At 41.2% G+C, this 20,404-nt stretch overlaps 1 protein-coding gene across 4 annotated transcripts in view; it reads left to right on the forward strand.

Moving 5' to 3' along the window:
• ELAVL4 (ELAV like RNA binding protein 4) overlaps positions 1 to 20,404 on the forward strand; it is an 86,057-nt gene that overhangs the window by 34,226 nt on the left and 31,427 nt on the right. For all 4 annotated transcript variants that reach the window (XM_067726074.1, XM_067726073.1, XM_067726076.1 and 1 more), the window contains exon 2: positions 182 to 422. In XM_067726074.1, coding sequence (XP_067582175.1) covers positions 182 to 422 — 241 coding nt within the window. The remainder of the gene's footprint in view (positions 1 to 181; positions 423 to 20,404) is intronic.

Consider the following 20,404-nt stretch of genomic DNA (forward strand, 5'->3'; position numbering starts at 1 on the left):
AGGGGAGTTTAACATTTTGGTTAAAAACATGTTTCTAAATTGGCTGTGTTCACAACCCCATCTCTTTTGCTCCATCCTGCTTTACCTTGTTCTCTTTCTTTACAAAAAATAAAATAAAATCTTGAAAGAGACTCTGTGTCTTTGAGATATCAAAAGGTTTACTATTTTTATTTTTATTTAGATAATTAGCACCATGGAGCCTCAGGTGTCAAATGGCCCGACATCCAATACAAGCAATGGACCCTCCAGCAACAATAGAAACTGTCCTTCTCCCATGCAGACAGGGGCAGCCACAGATGACAGCAAAACCAACCTCATAGTCAACTATTTACCCCAGAATATGACCCAAGAGGAATTCAGGAGTCTCTTTGGGAGCATTGGTGAAATAGAATCCTGCAAACTCGTGAGAGACAAAATTACAGGTATGCTCTTCTTCGATATTCTAGGCTTGGGATTCACAGCTGCGTTGTTCCATTAGATGTGCAGATCTTAGCAGAAATGCATATGTGTGGTGATGCCTTTTGAGTGTCTGCAGCGTGTATCCTGCAGTCAAGGTCAGCGTGGGTACACAGTCATAAACTCATGCGTATGTATACTACATGAAACCGTATTGCAAACTGGTAGGACTGGGAAGCAGATAAAGATTTTGCAGCCTCCTCAGCTTTAGTTTATGTGAAATGATCCTTTGGCTGTGTCCTCTTTTATTCTTAATCAGCCACCCCTACCCTTTGTTCTTTAGTTCACAGTTCTGCCCTCTGCCCTCCCTATACTAGTTTTTATCTATTTATCCCTTTCCTCTCAAACATTTGGTTTGCGTGTGTCCAATGTATTTCCATGTATCTGAAACTGTCTTTTAAAGGGGGTCATTGTGGTCACAACTGCCCATTGTCCCTGGGAGAAATAGGCCCCAAGGATAGCAGATGATTCTGGAATAAAACTACCCTGTAGTAGGAGGGAGATGCTTGATGAAGGTATTTTATCTTATTTATTTGTTTGTTGTGAAGATACTCTCTGAGAAGTCACAGACTTTTTACTTGAAATTGAAACAATACCCTATACTTCAATACTTGAAAGTTTTAGGTTCTGATTTTTTTCTAACTGACAGCCATTTATTGAGGACTTAATGTTTGCCAGATACTGACGCTATTATCCTTTGGGGCTGGGGATGAGGGTAGTTTCCTTGTAATCCTTCTGGAAGTGGGAATGTTTTCTTAGAAAAATACTGGACTACATAGTGAAGGCAGTGAAGCTACTGCTCTCTGATGCTCCCGTCCTAAAATCATTCACACTCAGCTTTGAGTATTTGTCATTTTGGGGTGTTGACTTTTGTTTCCCTCTCTCTGGACAGTTTAATTGAAGAGCAGCTGGCCTATATAAGAAAAAGGAAACTCTAAAATACAGAGATACATTATCTTGATTTTTAAATCAGAGAATCCAGTGTATTTATGTGCATGTAGCTATATATATTCTCCATTTCTTCTAATTCACTTGTTAATTTGTCCATTTATATTAAGTATTTTGCAAAATCATAAAACTAAAATAACTGTCGAAAATATAAGTCACGTAACCCTCTAATTTCCTCTTCTGTAAAATTGGAAAAGAATACTTATCTCAAAGGGCTTATTGTGAGGATTAAATGAGAGACTGGATATATACTGCCTAGCACAATACCTATTGCATAGCAGTCTCTCAGTAATGGGGGAGCGTGTTATTATTATAGGTACAGTTAGTATGTTTCAAGGAGAATAGCTAGAACAGAGAAATTTTATCAAGGTCTCCACATGGGCCAGGGCTTTGGTGTTCTTATCCCAGAGCCCTGGATCATCTATCCTTTGACAGAACTGCCTATGCTCTCAGAAATCCAATGTTTAGATTCCTGAAGAATCTTTATATAATAGGATGATAATTCAAACCAAATTAAAACCAGTTAACCATATGATTCTTCCTCCCACTCCTGTATAGAAAATGTATTTTTGGTGTAGCCTTACCTTCTAAATAGGGACTCTGCCAGCTATATTAGTGAATATTATTAATTACCTTTTCAAAAGAGTTCCTTTAGAACTATAGTAAGATTTTTGAGAAGTACTGATTCGTGGTGTTGTTCCTTGTTTTCTAAAGACACATGTTTAAACAAGCAGATTCCTTTACTGAAAGAATGCTAATTTGGTAGTTCACTGAGTGTATTTGAATAAGAGTGACAGCTTCGAAGACAGCCTTTAATTTGGTATACAAAACCAAAATTGTCAACTTTGGTTTGTTTAGCACCCTCTCCAGCACAAGCAGAGACATAACAGTAGCATCTGAGCTTAAAGAAGAAGCTTAACGGGTTGAAAGCAGAAATACAATGCAGGCATAAATTTATAATTATGCTTTTTTTTTTAATTCAGGGGGGAAAAGAATTTTATTTGCAGAGAACTTACGGGAATGAGGCAGGGAAATATAGAGAGACCAGAGATATTTGCCCTCATTTGGCAGCAGTGTTTAATAAAAGTAGAACTTGTGGTTGTAAAGAGTGCTTATTAAATTCTTCATTTACACTACCTAATTAATTCTAGCATTTTAAATTAACAGTGAAACTGGTCCCTGCTGTACCATTCCATAGATGCAGCATATTTCCTCTATCCACCCGTTGTTCAGGTTTAATTGGCTACGCTAAAAGTCAGAGAAGGAGAGAGAGATAGGGCTGTAGGGAGGTGGGGAAGGAGTGGGGATCGCTCTGATGGAAAGCGCTCTGAGGCCTACATTTGGGGTTAAGTGATAACGCAGGCTGGGAGAGGTGAGGTTTCACACCAGCCAAGTTAAAAGGCTGCTGCTAGTGGTTCAGAAGTCAGGGTAAATGACATCATAGGTATTTTTGTTGCCCTGATTTTTAACATCCCCAGTCCCCCTTTTCCTCCAACACCTCCTACAGATCTCAATGCATCTTGATCCTGTGAAGTTTACAAGGAGTTCTAAATATCCAGTGGGAGGATTTGGGGGGTGGGAAGTGGCAAAGAGATAAGAATTCAAGATTAAGATTTTCCAGCCTAAACCACTCCCTAAGAGAATGTAATAGATTCCCTTAGAAGGTTCTGGCTTCTAAAATTGAGAGAGAGAGTAAGAGAGGGGGCGAGGTGGGGGGAGATAGAGAAAGAAGGAAGGAAAGAAAGAAGGAAGGAAGAGAGGGAGGGAGGGAGGGAGGGTGGGAGGGAGGGAGGGAGGAAGGAAGGAAGGAAGGAAGGAAGGAAGGAAGGAAGGAAGGAAGGAAGGGAGGGAGGGAAAGAGAAACTGTTAATGGTGTTGCCAGTAAGCTGGCTTCGCTCCTGGCTATAGGTTGTCAACGAATTCTCCGTCTGAATTTGGGCATGGACTTAAGTGTTGTGGTACTGAGGGCATACTTGTTATTATTTATCAAGTACTTACTCTATGCCAGGTACTTGCTAGGCACTGAACATACCTTATTTCACTTAACATTAAAAACAGCCTCCATTTTCTTAGATGAAAACACGGAAGCTTAGTGAGGTTAAGTAACGTCCCCAGACAGCACAGCTATTAGCAGGTGGTAGAACCGGGATTCACCCCCAATTTCCAAAAGCGTGATCTTATGTGGAAGCACGTGCAGGGTGCCCCTGCCTGTGGTACCTGAAGATCCCTGCTAACCCTCAGCCCATAACCCAATGAAACACTGGGTTCCTCTGAGCAGCAGTTGCTGGCCGCACTCTGCATCTAATGTGCCATGGCTTAAAACAATACTCCTGGGCTTCCCTGGTGGCGCAGTGGTTGAGAGTCCGCCTGCCGATGCAGGGGACACAGGTTCGTGCCCCAATCCGGGAAGATCCCACATACCGCGGAGCGGCTGGGCCCGTGAGCCATGGCTGCTGAGCCTGCTGAGCCTGCGCGTCCATAGCCTGTGCTCCGCAACAGGAGAGGCCACAACAGTGAGAGGCCAGCACACCGCAAAAACAAACAAACAAACAAACAGTACTCCTGTGTATACCGGGAGGCAAAGATAACAATATTTATCATCCTCTGGGGATATAACTCCGTCTTCAGTGGAGACCCAAATTTATGGAAAGTGCCAGGTTTAAGGTTCCCTCACAGCGCTTTTGGACATCTCTGTTAATATCTTCTCAGAGATACTAGATTTTCTTTTTCCAATTGGGAAAGGCTGCTTATCAGGATAATCTAGGTACCAGGGAGAGAAGACGTGTGTCCCAAGTCGCTTTAGTGTGCAGCTGTGAACACAAGGAGGCTCTGGAAGCTATGTCCTTTATTTTTCTCCTCCATCCACCTGCAGCCTCTGCTGCTAGAGAGGAAGGAAAGCGGCATGTGGCCCACAAGGATTCATGCAACTGAGGAACTCAGGCAAAGAACACCAAACCCCTGGTAAAAATTCTATTATTCCCGTGGACTGCAGATAATTGAATTCGTTTCTTTTTTTTTTTTTTTTATTTTGTTGCCTTTTTGATTTTCAAGCTTTGAGATTGCATTTCCAAATCCAGGTTCCTAGATGATCGGTATTTGAGAGGAGGAAACATATGGCTGAACCAGGATAGAGTTAGGTGGCTCAGGGTATGTCTTAAAGCCAGAACAGCTGGAATGCTAAACTGCATTTTTATAATTGTCCCTCTTGTTATCACTTCTCTCCAAAAGGAATAGAGAAAGCATGGGGGAAACTAACAGAGAAAAATCGCCAGAAATCAATCCGTGTACAACAACAAATAGTTTTGATCTGCCGGTCTAGATTGTGTGATTATTTGCATCATAGAGATAAAAAAAAGAATTATACTTTTACTTCATGTCACTCTCCATGTGCCCATACAATGCAGTTTTTAAGAGGAGTTTTCTATCCATTTCAGGCAAGTGAGAGCTCTGAAGCAGGGGTTTTGAGGACAGCGTGGTCCAAACTGAACACTATCGATTATAAAACTCAATCTATGGAGTGACCACTATATGGAATAGATTATGTGGGCTATGGATGTCTGAGAAAGGGTGAAGTCTGTATTAGTTGGAGCTATTGGCCGGAGTGGGGCGGCGGTGGTTGAAAGATGGGGTTAGGATTTAGGTAGAGGGAAGAAAAGCAAAGGAATGGAGCTAAAATTCCAGTCTAAGAACAAAAGACTTTTTTATTCCTCTGTGCTTTGGACAAAGGAAGCAGAGCTGGGGCGTGCCTCTTTGGAAGCAGTAGTCTTATATTGAAGCAGCATTGCCAAGTGAAGCTAAGCACACAAAAACATCAAGACAGTTAGAGTTGCACCCCAACGGACAAAGACAACACTTCCTGAACCCCACCTCTAATCCATCTCTTCATTTCTTCCTTTATAACACATCTTTGGCTTAATTAATATTATCATTTAGTGGAAAGAGCAGAATAAGGCAAAAAAGATGCCTCGCTACTGGAGACATCAGGGTGAATTCTTTGCCACAGGCTTTGTATGTAGAATCACACCTCTAATTAAAGGAACCATCTCAGTTTTGATTCAGTGACATTGGGTAACTTCTCTTCTTTCTCGGATTTGTGAAAGTGCTAATATTCCTGTATGTCCCTCTCAGGAGGTAAGATGTGGAGTGTGGACTACAGCAGTGGGGGGTTGGGCAGAGGGCTGTGTCTGTTAGAGCATCAAGGCCAAGAGGCATTACATGGGATACAGTCTCTTGGGTTAAAGAGGGAGAGGAGAGTGAGGGTTGTGGGTTACCTCATGTTACCTCATATACAGGGAACGACTAATAGGGACACTTTGAGAACTTAATTGTTTTGCTTCTAAGATAACTTTATAAACAATAAAAGGCGCTGAAAAAAATCCTAAAATATGAAAGTGCTTTGAATTCACTCCTGAAATGTGAATTCAGCCCTAGGGTAAGTTTTATTAGTATAATTTCTGACAGCACCCAGCAAAGATGAATAAAAATAATAGCAGCAGCGTTTGTATGTTTTTGTGTGCCTTCTGTGTGTTCTGGGCACTATATTAAAAGCTTTAAATATAGTTGCTCATTTAAATAGTAAATTGGGACTTCTTGGAGATTCATAATCATAGCCAATGTTTATTGAGTACTTACTATGTGCTAAGCATTGTGCTGAGATCAATAAATGGAGTTTCACATAATCCACAAGACAGTCATTTTACAGTCAAAGAAACTTGGACTTAGGAGCAATTGAGTCATTTGCCCAAGGTGACTTAGCTCCCAAGTAGGGGAGCTGGGACTTGAACTCTTGGCTGTCTGACTAATTGTGGGTTATCCCATTATAGTTTATCTCTGGCAGTTTCCCTGAAGATACTAAACTGACATCTCCCCTATACAAACCAATTCAGCTTATATTGCCTAGGGAATGAAAACTTTTAGTACAGGGAAAATATAATTAGAATTCAAAATCTTTTGTTTTGGAAAATAGCATGCTATGCATTGAATTAAATAAATGCCAGTGTTTTTCCCCTTTTTTCCTTTTTTTTTAACATCTTTATTGGAGTATGATTGGTTTATAATGGTGTGTTAGTTTCTGCTGTATAACAAAGTGAATCAGCAATACGTATATATATCTCCCCATATCCCCTCCCTCTTGAGCCTCCCTCTCACCCTCCCTAGCCCACCCCTCTAGGTGATCACAAAGCACGGAGCTGATCTCCCTGTGCTATGCAGCTGCTTCCCACTAGCTATCTATTTTACATTTGGGAGTGTATATATGTCCATGCCACTCTCTCACTAATGCCGATGTTTTTAAATTAAGCAGGTTGCTGCTTACCTGAACAAGGAAGCATAGACTTGGAGTGGTTTTTACCTTCAGATTCTCTCTTCACAAAATACCCCTCACTGTGTTCTCCTTTTCTTTATCTTGCAAGCACCGTATTGAAATGGATCCTGCCTTAAGTTTAAGTATACTTAAAACCCGGCCTCAATTATGCATATCCAAGAAAATCCCAAGATATTGATTAGCTAAATGAACTTTTCTACATGCATATCAGAGGGATATTCGTTAACGATGGGAAGAGTAGAGGAAATAGTAGCATTTATCAGCATATTTTGCTGCTGATTTTGAAAATGTACTTGGTACAGTACAATGTGCCTCTTGAATTCAGAGGAAAATCAGGCAGATTTGCATCTGTTATTTTATTTATCACCTCCCTGCAGTCATTTTATACGTATTACACAAAGACGAATAAAAGAATTTTGAATTGTTGACTTGGGGAGGGGGTTGATTATTATTGGAGGTGAATGGAAAATTTTTAGGTATGGAGAAGATTTGGGAAACTAATGCAGTTACAGAACAGGAGAATAGGGGTCTGCTTTATTAAGGGGAACTTAGAGAACGTCAGAACGTTAAGTGCAGACAGTAAGCCATATAATCATCGTGCCTCTTACATACCCATCAAGGGCAATCAGAGACCTCGCATCCTTTCTAATTAGGACAGGTTGGCAATTGAGTGGAGCTGTGAGGTTTAGAGTTTGTGCAGGCACAATCTTTTTCTTTTGACACATTTCTTTCCCCAGGAGGGCAATAGGCAGGATTAGAGACCAGGTATGGTTTCCTTTTGCCCCCTGGCTATCTTTCCCTTCATCTTCCCTTCCAAATCAGAGGGTTCTGCCCTGCTTCTGAACTCAGATAACCCGTAGGAAAATATTCTCACATCCCAAGAGAGATGTCTCAGAGGATTTTTACCTAGGATGTGAATCAGGACTGGGTATTTTAAGGATTTTCTATTTCTGTACTTTAGCTGACTGTTTGGTTCATAAGACCAATTCCTTGTTCACTAACCACCCCTCCTTCCCCCAACACATAAACACACCCGCCACACACACACTCACTCACTTCCCCCTTCTCTGTAAAATGACCTGGTTGATTGAGACTAGGAACTAAGCAGGAAGGTAATGTCAAACTGAAATTTCCACACATTATCTAAAAATGTAATTCGTCAGCTTCAGGGTAGGAGGAAAGTGCTTTCTGAAATGTGTTAATGGGAAATTCATTTTTTTCTTGTCTTCTGTGAGCTGTGGTAGTGGTGATTTCTTTTTTCACTCTGCCTCCACCCTGCCCCCATTCCACATTTCCCTTACTGCTCTTAATTGATGAACTCTGTTATCTGTCTTTTATTCCTTGTTAGAACTAAAGATCTTTTTAAGTTGCCTTTTTGTTTTTTCTACGGCCCCAAATTGAACTTTGATGGGAGAAGATATTTCTAGTTTGGAAAGAAGATAAAATTCAGATGGAGGCCATATATCTGTATAAGGCTTTTACATTTGTAAAACATTTTCAATCAGCCAATTATATTTATTTAGTGTCTGCTCCCTCAGGCCAAATAAATGTTATTTACTTTCCTTCTCTTCTCTTAAATTCTGTATCAGGTTCTGTGAGGAAGCTAAAAAGGGTAAGACATAGTTTGTGCCCACATGTTGCTGCTAGCAGGGCCAATGAGTGGGGGAGGCCAGGACAAATCACAGGACCCTACAGAAGCCTGCAGGTCTGGGAGGGGCTGGGAGCCTGCTTATGATGCATAAAAATGGTGCCACCTTGCTGCTTTGTGTGGGGGTGGGGGGGCGGGGGGGGTTGTTTTGTTTTTCACTAAAGCCCAAACTCACCTTTCCTGACCCTAGCTGTTAATTTCACTGGAAAGATAGCACAAAAGGATTCATAACAGAACAATGAAGTTGGAGGTTTGCCTACTGTGTGTCAGCTACAGTGCTAGGCACGCTGTATATGTTATCTCATTGAAGCTTTGTACCAGTTATGCACGGACAATGGTATTGTCCCCATTTTACAGATAAGAAAGCCAAGGCTTAGAGTCAGTTAGCTGGAGAGTGCAAAACCTATGGTCTTTTCTATTCCCTTACCTGCCTCTGCTGAATGAAGAAGAAGAAAACATCAGCTATGGGTGTTCAAAGGATAAAAAGATCACTGTGGGCTGGGGTTCTCAGAGCAGGTGTCAAATAAGAGCAAGCCTTGAACTTGGTAGAGAGTACATTGTAGTCTGTGTACACAGACCAGTACACAGCTGAGCCAAGTTTCAGAGATATCTTCAAGGGATAATGAATAGAATAGTCAGGACTGCTCTGTGGGGTAAAGTCAGTACCCCCTTTGTGTTTATGAAATAAGTTCAGAGAGTTTAAGTAATTTATCCAAGGCCATAGCTAATAAGTTCTGGAGCTATGATTTGAACCCAGGTCTGTCAGACTCCAAAGTGTGTTCCTTCTACTTCGCTAATAAATAACCTGACCTAACACAGGAGGTGGACAACTTTCAGACTTCCCATGGTGTCTGTGATTTGAGAATCATTGTTTTTCTTGCTGAGGTCAGGGCCATGTTCTCTGAGTGACTCTCTTTCCACCTACTTCAATTTCTTGCTGATTTATAAGTTTGGTTTTCTGCTTGGCCCTTGTTTTGTAGTTGGATGTCTGGTGAAACAAGGCACCATTTACACTAAGTGGATGCAGCTAATTAGGGTAATTACCCTAACTCCTATGGCTGCTAATAGAATTTCTCATCACAAACGTCTTAAATCAGATTAAATAGTTTTATTGGTAGTATGAGCATAAAATATATACTTAATAATCCCTGATATTTGCCTTTCATGTTTATTTTCAAAGATTTTTATATTCAGTACCTCCTCTGACCCTATTAAAGTAGCCAATATAGGCAATGTCTATACTTACTTTACAGATAAGGCCAGTGCACCCCAAAGAAGAAACATTTGGCTTCTTATTTTCCTTTCTTTTTCTTCCTCTCTTTTTTATTTTCTTGGCTTGTTTCCTGTCCTGCCTCCTTATTTATTTATATGCCATTTGATCCAAAAAGGATTTGAATTGGCTTATGAGATGGAAAAGAGCTAAAATTAAAATAGCCATCGATTTTTTAAAAAAAAACAAGGTAGAAGGGAAATGGGTGTAGAATGGTAAAAGGAGACCAGAGAGAAAATTTGTAAATTATATGTCACTAGGTGACTTGTCTGAGAAGTAACAGACCACCTGGCCCCCTAGTCTGTGTTTTCTTTATGTCAAGGAAATATGGATGGTGACAACCTTGATCCCCTTCTCAAATGGTAACCAGGATCTCAGCCCTTCTCCCCTTCCCACCACACTCACTAGAGCCTCTGATCGTGGAGCCCACTGCCAGCTCTACTACAGGATAGGATATGAAGCCTGAAATCACATACATAGAGTTTTCCTTTTTTCAAATTAAATCCATGTTGGATTGATTGACTTGTTTTTTATGGCCAGAGCAAGCAGCCACACAGAGAAGCTGCCTGAGTGGAGTCCCTGTTTTCATTAACATAGGGTGTAGACAGTGTGCCAAAGGAGGCGTCCTGAAGTGAGATTCTTTACCTGCTGCCCTGGACTGAGGTATTGGTGGCTTCTGAGTCTCTGCAGTCTTCCCCCTTCCCCTCACTCCCAAGGTTGGGCACACAGGAACGTCAGTCCTCTGCTTCCATCTCCCTGGTGAGGGTTCCTACACTGAATCCTGGCAGGTTCCCCATTGTCCGGGACCCTGAGCTGGACAAGAAAGAGGAAAATATGAATGTCACTCTCACTTCCTGGCCCTGACCCTGGAAACTGCAACTAGTTCTCAGCTGCCTTTTCTCTTCCCAGTGCCCCTCACCAGTCAGTGGAGGCTTCCCAATGAGACAGGCCACCCTTTAAGTACAAAAGAAATGAGCACTTACCCAAGAGCTCTACACTCCCCAACACACACAAACATACACACACACACCAACTTCCTGGTCAGAAATACCAGATGCAGTGCATTGGACTAACCAGAAGTGAGACAGATGTCAGTCAAAGTCCTACACCACAACCCCCTTCCTCCACACACACACACTTAATAGATGCAGGCATGACCTTGCATAAGTCACTGCATTCCCCTGGACCTCCATTTTCTCAATATACAGTAAAAAGATAAATCCTTACCCTACCTTCTTTGGATAGTACTTGTGAGTTCAAACCAGGTGACAGATAAAGACACTTGTAAACTAAAACAACCTGTAAATGTGAGGGACCCCTTCTATCCCATAACTCCTTCCCTCTTCTCTCTAAGTGTTCTACCACTGGGCCAACAAACAGACAAAAGGAGAGGAGTGGGAAAGTGGATTTCTGTCCTGGTTCAGTTCTCAGTATGTAATTCCAAGGACCAAGTAGGAGAAGGCAGGAGGATGGAATGGGAACTCAGATTTATTAAGTACTAGAAACCAGTCACTTTATGTGTGTTATCTCATTTAATCCTGACCTTGCCCCCAAGAGGTAATGGTGACCCCATTCTTCAGATGAGGAAACCAAGGCTCATGGAGTTTAAAATGACTGACCTGAAGTCACACAGTTGGCAGGTGGCTGAGCTGTCTGCGTACCTGTGTCTCTCTGACCACATGCTGCTGCCAGTTGGGATAGGAGTCCTTCACAGAGAGGGTTCCCTGCATTCTGCTGTTTCATCCTGAGTTGTGAACGTGGCTGTGTAGGCTGTATCCCCGTAAGCCTCAGAAATAGCTACAGTAATAATGCACTTTACTAATGCAGTGTTAGTGGTTCTGGAAGATTATAAATTAAAGCCTTTAGTTCAATATTTGAAAATATCAGGATGGTTTCTGAGACTGTTTTAAAAATCAGGCCACCTTTATGAGTGGCAACATGAAGAAATGGACAGATCCACCAAGTTCTCGTTCTAGCGCTAGCTCTGGGGTTTGCAGTGGATCAAGCCATTGGGTGCCTCAGGTTGTTGTGCATAAGATGGGGATAACACTGGCTCTTTCCACCTTACCTGTGTTGTGACATCAGATGAGCTGCTAATGTGTCATTAAGTCGTTAAAGTGCTATACCAATTCAGGATATTACTGTGGTCACCTGGAAGATAGGATATTGTAAGCAGGGGATTTCTGAGGGTAAAGTAAATACTAAAACTCCTGTGATAAGCTAGCTTTGCTTTCTAGTCTGCCTTCCAAATGTTTTGTTCAGTTATCTACGTACATCTCAACAAAAGCTGATTACCTCTCTCAGACATCAGTGTGTAACTGTTATTAATGCTCAAGCTGATCAAATTACAATGCCACAGATCCTACTTGCACTTTGATATTAGATTTTGGATTCCGGTCTATAATGAATGATTTTTCTCCATGCATTGGAAAAATTGGTTAGCAGAGTTCATAAGAAAGTTTAATTAGCAGGCTGTTTGTGAAAATAGCGGCTGTGAGTCATCGTTCAGAATGAACTAACATTTCTCAGGGTTGAATTTGTTCTTCTGTTCCTTGAGCAGCCACACAGGATCCTTGTGTTTGGGAAGCTGGTGTCTGCATGCTGCCCACTTGAACTGCATCGTGTAATAAACTAATGACAAAACCAGCAGATTTGAAAAGCCGGAGAGGAAGAGGAGGTGTAGGGTGTTTATATATTTGTGTATGTGTGTCTGTGTCTTCCAGGGGAATATCGTGGACCTACTATAATCCAGGATTGTGTGAGGCAGGAGGGCCTAGTGAGTAAGAGCTAGCTGCTCTGTATGCATCCCAGCCTCACCACTTACTAGCTGTATAGCAGGAAAATGTTTACTCTCTTTGTGCCTCGGTTTTCTCATTTGTAAGATAGGGATATTGATAGGATTATTGTGAGCATCCGTATATGTAAAACACTCAGAACAGCACCTGACATATATAATTCTCACAGCCGTTCTGCAAGGTGTAGGTATTATTTGCTCTATTTAACAGGTGAGGAAACAGAACTCAGAAAGGTTAAGTACCTTGTCCCAGGTCACACAGCTTCTAAGTGGCAGGGAAAAGTTGAACCCATGTTTGTTTGACTTCAAAAATCTCTATTTTTACCTACAGTACCGTACTGCCTCCCAGGGTTGTATGCCTAGTTAGTTAAATATAGATAGTGTTCATGTGTATGCCTGTATGTACGTACCTATAAGTGTGTGTTCCTGCTTGGGGTCCACATAGCCACACACAATTTTGTTTTGTTTTTCCTCTGGATCTTTGGTTCTCCTAGTGAAACACCTTGAGCTCGTCGCATGCTGACTACTGATACGTAGTGAGCTAGAACCAGACTTGTACAATGTGTACTAACATGTGAATATATACACAGATGTCTGACCCCCTCCCCACTGTGCATTTCTGTCCTGTGTCTAGATTATCCCAGAAGCAAGTCTGTGTGATGTCTTCTGAGAAACAGAATCATGGACTATCACAGTGAAAAGAGACCTTAGAGGTATTCTTTGGCTTGGTCTCCTTGTTTTCTGCTGGTGCCTCTGGTATCTTAGGAACTATAGCTCAGAATCGGGGTCCACACCCACCCACCTTAGGGTAATTATATCTTGAGACAGTATTCAGTCCTGTTTGAAAGAGTAATGTTCATTTGGAAATCCCATCTAAAAGTCTTTCCCAAGGGTATTTAATAGGTAATATGTTTTTTAAAATAGGTTATGTGACTGCATGAGTTTGGGAAACTGAAGTAAACCAAGTTATAAAGGAGTTTCTTTTTATCACTACTTCTCTGAGTCTGTGCTAATGTGTGTTATAAATCTTAAAAAGAACGGTATATAATATGTAACATTACCCAAAGAAGCTTTTCTTCTCCAGCAGTTTGTGGGCTGTACATTCTTAGCCAGGAGGGAGAAATGGAGCTCCATTAGGGATAAGTTTTCCGGGTAGAAGGAAAGCAGACAGTTTGAGCCAGTTACTACCTGATGACCTCATTTCTTTTGTTAAGAAAGAGGTGGGGTCATCTACTGCATGTGGATGGGCAAGTGGAGGCCTTGGTGTCCCAGGAAAGTGTTACCGACTCCCAAAAGGGACACAAGATGATACCATATGGGTCCATCTCTCTAGCACCAGCAAAGTCCCATCACATACTAGGCATTTTTGTTGAAAATTATTGAGTACTGGGTATGTTCTGGGAATTATTTAATTTATGGGTTCGTTTGGTCTCCTGACTGTCAGGGTGACGTTTCATTTTCCATCACCTGAAAGAGCTGAGCCATTAGAAGGTGTTTACATTTGGTGATTCTCGCACGGATCTCAGGCACTCCTTCATTTTCACCTCTCCCAGGTATTTGACTCAGTGTGATGAAGCTGGTCACACCTGCTTGGTGCAGCCATTACCCCAGAAGCCTTTAGCTTTTAAAAAAAATAACAAAAGAATATGACTTCCCTCCTCCATTCTTACTCCACAGACCCATTTCCGTGTGAGTTATTTTGTTCTTGGGTTTTGATTTCTTTATTTTGTCTTATTTCTTAACTGTAAGCTGAATGGTGAAGAAAAGGGAAAATATACTTTTGCTTCTTATTTCTTTTCTTTTTTTCATGCATCTGGGGAATTTCTTTCTTTTTCAACATTTGTTGGAGCCAAACTGAGCTTTCAGACCACAGTCATGAGCTTCCTGATGGTACTTCACTATCATTGAACTCCTTGATGGTAGGGACGGGAAGTTCCACACAGCCGTTAGCGGTTAAGTCCCAAGGCCAGAGAACCCCATGCCCTTAGTTCAGAGAAGACACTGGCAAAGGTTTTCAGACAAAATTCTTCTGCAACTCATATTTGACATCCTGACTTAGCTTTACACAGACCAGTTATTTATCTCACCTCCTTCGCTGAGAGCCATGAATTTTCTTTTACTTCGAATAAAGGCAATTTTAATAGATTTATATTCAGTTAGTACTTATGAAACATCTCCCTTGTGCCAAGCCCTCTCACATAACTTATCTTAATTAATTTAAATCCCAATATGATATCAGGAGCCTCCACCTGCCCTTTATAAGAATAGTGTCTGATGGGAGTTTTAGAAGTAATTTTCTTTGTGCCTAAATACAGCAATTCCTTTCACCCACAGACATTTCACCCATAGACAATCTCATTTTGCCCAAAGGCTGATTACAGTGTATATAATTAGTATTAACCTGATAACTTTTTCTGCCTCTTCTTCCTTTGTTGCTAAACCCTTCTCTGACATCAGCTGCAGTTCTGGAATCACCTGTTGGTTCACATCCATTCTAGGGGGAAGGTCTTGTCTGTCTGACATCGAGAACTCTGTTTCACGTGAGAGTAAGCCAACCGAGAGTTAAGAATTCTAGTTCATTTCTTTGGCTAGCTGGGAGTTTGCCAAATTCCTCCTCTTTTTGTTTTGACCCTTGTTAAAAATATTTAAATATGTGACTATTCTTTACTGTCTGTAAGAGTATTCTGAACATAATTTAATTTAATGTTGCTTCTATTAAGAATCTCTTACTGCCCCAGGGTCATCAGTCTGAACATTTCTTTTTGTGTGATAAATGCTGAAGGTAAGCTAGTTGTCACTGAGGCTTCTATTTTCCCTGGTACTTTACCTAGAATACATTTTCCTTTTGGTTTTTTTTTAACTAAGTCTAAGTACTTGATACTAGCTTTTTATCCTATGAATCGCCTTTCTTTCCTGAACGGGCAGAAGAAAAATAAGGTTCAGATTAGTTCAGTTTTTTCATTTATTGAGGCTTATTATTGAAGTGTATGTTTGAATATCTGTCATTTGGAGCAACTTACTTTATAGAACAAACCAAAAGAGTAAGTTTTTTAAAAAACACTCCTGGTTGGTTGGCTTTCTTTATGAAATAGTGTAGCTTTGTAACTGGTCCTTCCTGCTTTCGGGACTCCTGGAAATCATCATATATACTCTGAATTTCCATGTACCTCACCCCAGTAACAGAGGTATTGTTTTACATCTACTTGAACAGTTTGGTTGATATCGTCTCTGAAATCAAGAAACTCTGTTGAAAGCCTGTATGAGCTTTAGAGTCAGAGGGACTTGTGTCTTGGGATCTGAGGCCTCTGGACATGTCTTCTCAATGGTAAATGGCAGTGACCATACCTAACTTGTAAGATTGTTTTAGGGAGCAGATGAGATGATACAAATTAAGCAGTCAGGTAGAATTTAAATGTTCTCACTGCAAAAAAAAAAAAGATAAATATGTGTTAATTAACTAGATGGGAGGAATCGTTTCACAAGGTGTTTATATATATATATATATATATAAATCATCATGCTGTACACTTTATTTTATTTTTTTAATTTTTATTTTATATTGGAGTATAGTTGATTCACAGTTACGAGTGTACAGCAACGTGATTCAGTTATTCCCATACAAGTATCCATTCTTTTTCAAATTCTTTTCCCATTTAGGTTATTAGAGAATACTGAGCTGAGTTCCCTGTGCTATACACAGGGTCCTTGCTGGTTATCTGTTTTAAATATGGTAGTGTGTATGATCTTACAAGTTTATTTGTCAATTATACCTCAGTAAAGCTGGAAAAAAAGAAATAAAGCACTCAGTATACATAGTAAGCACTCAAAAAATGATAACTATATTTTTACTATTAATTTGATTATTGAATTCATACATTCATTCATTCAACATAGATTTACTGAAAGCCAGACATTGGTTGTACCAAGATTAATAAGACCCATGTCCCTGCCCTGAGGAACTTAGGGTTCACTGAGAAATACATTTAGATCGACAAGTTTATATTGAATGCCCACTGTGGACCAAGTGCTTTGCTTGTTATCATCTTGATGCCGCATGATGAGCTCTCAACTGGGAAGTTTCATCTGCTTAGGAAGCCAGAATGTAGCCTCTGGAAATAACCAAGTACTGATTCAATGTAATTTTAAATACTTTGGGAATTCAGAATAAGAAGGCTGGGTCCTGTTTTTTTTAATAGTGTTTGTTGTTGGCAGAGAGCAGAGGCACTCAAAATTTCAGATGTCTAAATGATTCCTAAATCAGTGCCAGAGGTATGGGGAGATCTCATGTATACATCTGAGCACTCAACTTAGAATCGATATTGACAGTTCAGGTTGACATCAGCTGCACTGGCCTCCTGGAAGTAATAGCTATAAACTGAATAGCAGTCTTCTCTCCTCAAGGGATAGATGCTTAAGCTGTCCCCTCCTCCTGGAACGCCCTTCTCTGTCTATGGCCTGGCTATCTCCTATCAATCTTTTCAAATTAGTCTCAACTCAGTTATATCCTCCAGAAAGCCCTCTCTCCTTCTCACTGTCACAACACTTAGCCACACTCTACTATAGCTGTTGATTCACAGTTCTGATTTTCTTACTAGACCATGAACTGCTTGCTTCTTCCTTGGCCCTCAGTTGCCAAATCTGTAGAAGAGACTCAAAGATGATTGATAGTTAAGTCCTTTCCAAGACTGTCATTCTATGACCTACCAGATCCAGTTTGACAGACACAACCAATGTGGAAGATGGGAAGGGGATACTTTGGGGTATATATTGAAATTAAATGGAAAGAATGAAGACTTGGAGATAGTACTAGAAAACCCAGGCTCTCTCAAAGTCTCAGGCACACTGTGCTGTGTCAGGGCAGGTGTTTAACACACAAATCAGCACATATTCAAGAAACCAGGGCACAGCAGAAAGTGCACAGGCTCTGAAGTCAGATGGGTCTGGCTACTATTCTCTAGCCAAATAACCCTGGGTGTGTTATTCCTCCTTTTGAAGCCTCAGTTTCCCCTTCTGTAAAACAGGGATGGAAATGCCTGCTTCAGAGGTTGTAAAGATTTAAATAATAATATATGTAAAGTGCTTAGCCCACAGTAGGTGCTTAATAAATATTCTCTATTATTTTTATTTTCTCAGTTAGAAATCAGGATAAACTGTGAGCATGGGGTCTCAAATAAATATAATTTAGAACCTTTGTATCTTAGCATTAGAAGGTATCTTATGAATTGATCTTGTTAACTGCTGCAACATCTCCTGATAAAATGTAGATCTGTTTGCATAGTTCTAGTCAGGGGGCCCTTACCACCTCACAAGGCAGCCTGTATCCTTATAAAATCATTAGTAGGAAGTTCTTCCTCTTATCAAGGCAAAAATCTACTCCCTCACTTTCTTCTATTGCCTGATTCTCATTCTCTCCCTTGGGACACCACATAGCAAGCCTACCCCTGACTTCCCATGCAGCCTTTCAAGTGTTGAGCACCCCTAGAATCTTCTCTCCTTCAAGGTTAAAGCCCACAGGTCTTTCAGATGTGTCTCATGGGATCTGGTTCCATACCTCTTACCACCATCCTCTGGGAACATAGCAGAGAACAAAAAATACTTGGTTTCCGCCATCAGTGAATTGATATTCTGATTGGGGGGTTAGGGAGTGAGACAAGTCACCTGAAGGCAGGAACAATTTCCTGGTTATTGGAGGCACACTCATAGTATCTAGCATGTAGTAGGTGTCAGTTATTTGTGGAATTAGTATGCCTATTGCATGCTATGTACTCCAATGTGAAAGAAAAGCATCAGAAACATTCTCTACCTTTGAGGAGGTTGGGCCTCATTCAGAAGATAGCATCCTCAGACGCAACAGTGTAGGGCAGTATCTACTGAGGCATGGGAGACGAAAGAAAAGAAACCAGCATCTATTGAGCCTCTGTTATATACCAGGCACTTTACAAGCATTATCACTTTCAGTACTCCTAATAACACCATGAAAAAAGTAATATTAAGTCCATTTTGCAGATGAGATTACTCTAGCAAAAAGAGGCAAAGTAAGAATGCAAAATCTGCGGATGAAAAGAAATAGCATATATTAAGAAATCCTTTCCTGTCAGAGCTTCCCTTCCCTGTGACTCTGAGTTAGATGTGTAGTTTTCTCAGAAATCAGGGTGTGGAGAGGTTCATTCAACTTAGCCTCGGTCACAGAGCAATAAGCTGAAGCTGCATTTCTTACAAGTCCCCAGTGATGCTGGTACAGGGATCACACTTAGAGTAGCAAGACTTTAAACCATACTTAATTTGAGGGAATTGTGTGAACTACCAAAAGAAAATAAATCCTCTGATTAGTTGGCTCTACTAACACTTGAGTTTGCAGGAGAAAATCCAAGACTCAGACTGTCCAGCAAGTGTAAACACCCACAGAGGTGGGCTGGGAAGGAACAGAGCCATGGATGCTCTAGCATCTCAAAGCATCCCAGTCACTGTGAAGAAGGGGAAGAGTTCCCAACACAAGGGGTGTGCATCCCCTTGAGTTCTTGCCTGATGCCAGACACTGCTGTGCCTTTGCAGAGAGACCAAACCCTGTGGGGAAAAGGCATGAGCTGGGAAGTCCCACAGACCTGAGTTCATTCAAATCCTAGCCTGGAGGCCTACTTCCTGGTTGACTTGGGGCAGGTTATTTAACATTTCTTAGCCTCACTTTCCTTATCTTTACAATGGGCCTAATGGTACCCATTTCCACAGGATTAAATTAGGTAATTTTAGTAAGCCACTTAGCAGAGTGCCTGGCACAAAGTAGGCACTGAATAAATTGTAGCTTCTGTTCATCCTCATGTTAATATGGTTAATCCTCACGGTGATCCTTTGATTGTGAAGATAAGGGTTTATCCCTGTTTTTCCAGATAAGGGAACAGGCTGGTGAAGCTTAAATGAATTAACCAAGGATATACAGCAAGTACAGTTTTGGGCCACACATACATGAGTACATGCAGTAACAGCCTCAGAACTCTCTGACCCTCTTTAGGGTGTGTTGAAGTAGATTTCAAGGCAGTGGACAACAGGGAATGTCATCTCAGGACTGGCAGGGAGGGAGTCCTAGGATTTGAAGTTGGCTGAGTTTAACCCAGCATGTGGATTACTGCCCTGCAGGTGATCTTGAGGTGACTGGGGATTTTATCATGTGCTTTGAGAACAGAATTTCAGCCTGAGCTAAGGGTTCCAACATCCACAAAAATTCCTTACTCAACGCAGAAGGTTTCATCAACAGCAGGTACCCATCTGGCTGCCCCCTTGGGGGCTTTGCAGATGAGGGGAGTAGCTGTTTGGTTTCTGGAGAATGATGGTTTTTGAAGAAAGAAAGAGCAATGTGTGCAGGTTGGCAGTGCAGAAATGCTGAGGCTCCTCCCGGTCAGCCCTGTGAGGGGACAGCTTCTCTGCTGCTGCCATCAGCCATAAGGATGTCGTATTTAGGGTCCTGCTGTCATAACCCACAGGACCCCAAAGGCAAGGGAAAACAACTTCTCTCCAGAATGACTGGGAAATGAGGGGTTATAATCAGCTATGATGGTGACATTTCCTAGCATTTGAATACAATAAAAGTGCTTAACACAAACTATTGAAGGTAATTTACTTTTTTCTCAGGCGGTTCAAAACAACTTCAGAGATATTTCAGGGCCTCAGTATAGTTGTCAACAACACTAGTTCCAGCGCAGTAACTGTGGATATGGCAAAGGGGACTAGATTTGGAGTCAAAAGATCTATACCAAGGGGTGAGCAAACTATGGCCCAAAGGCCAAATTGAGCCCATTGCCTCTTTTTTTCTAAATAAAGTTTTATTGGCATTCAGCCATGCTCATTAGTTTACATATTGTACATGGCTGCCTTCACGCTACAATGGCAGTGTCATCATGAAAGACTGGAGGACCCACCAATCCTAAACTATTTACTGTCTCACCCTAAACATAAAACAGTTTGCCAACCCCT

Source organism: Pseudorca crassidens, chromosome 2 (genome assembly GCF_039906515.1).
Source record: "Pseudorca crassidens isolate mPseCra1 chromosome 2, mPseCra1.hap1, whole genome shotgun sequence".
NCBI lineage: Eukaryota > Metazoa > Chordata > Mammalia > Artiodactyla > Delphinidae > Pseudorca > Pseudorca crassidens.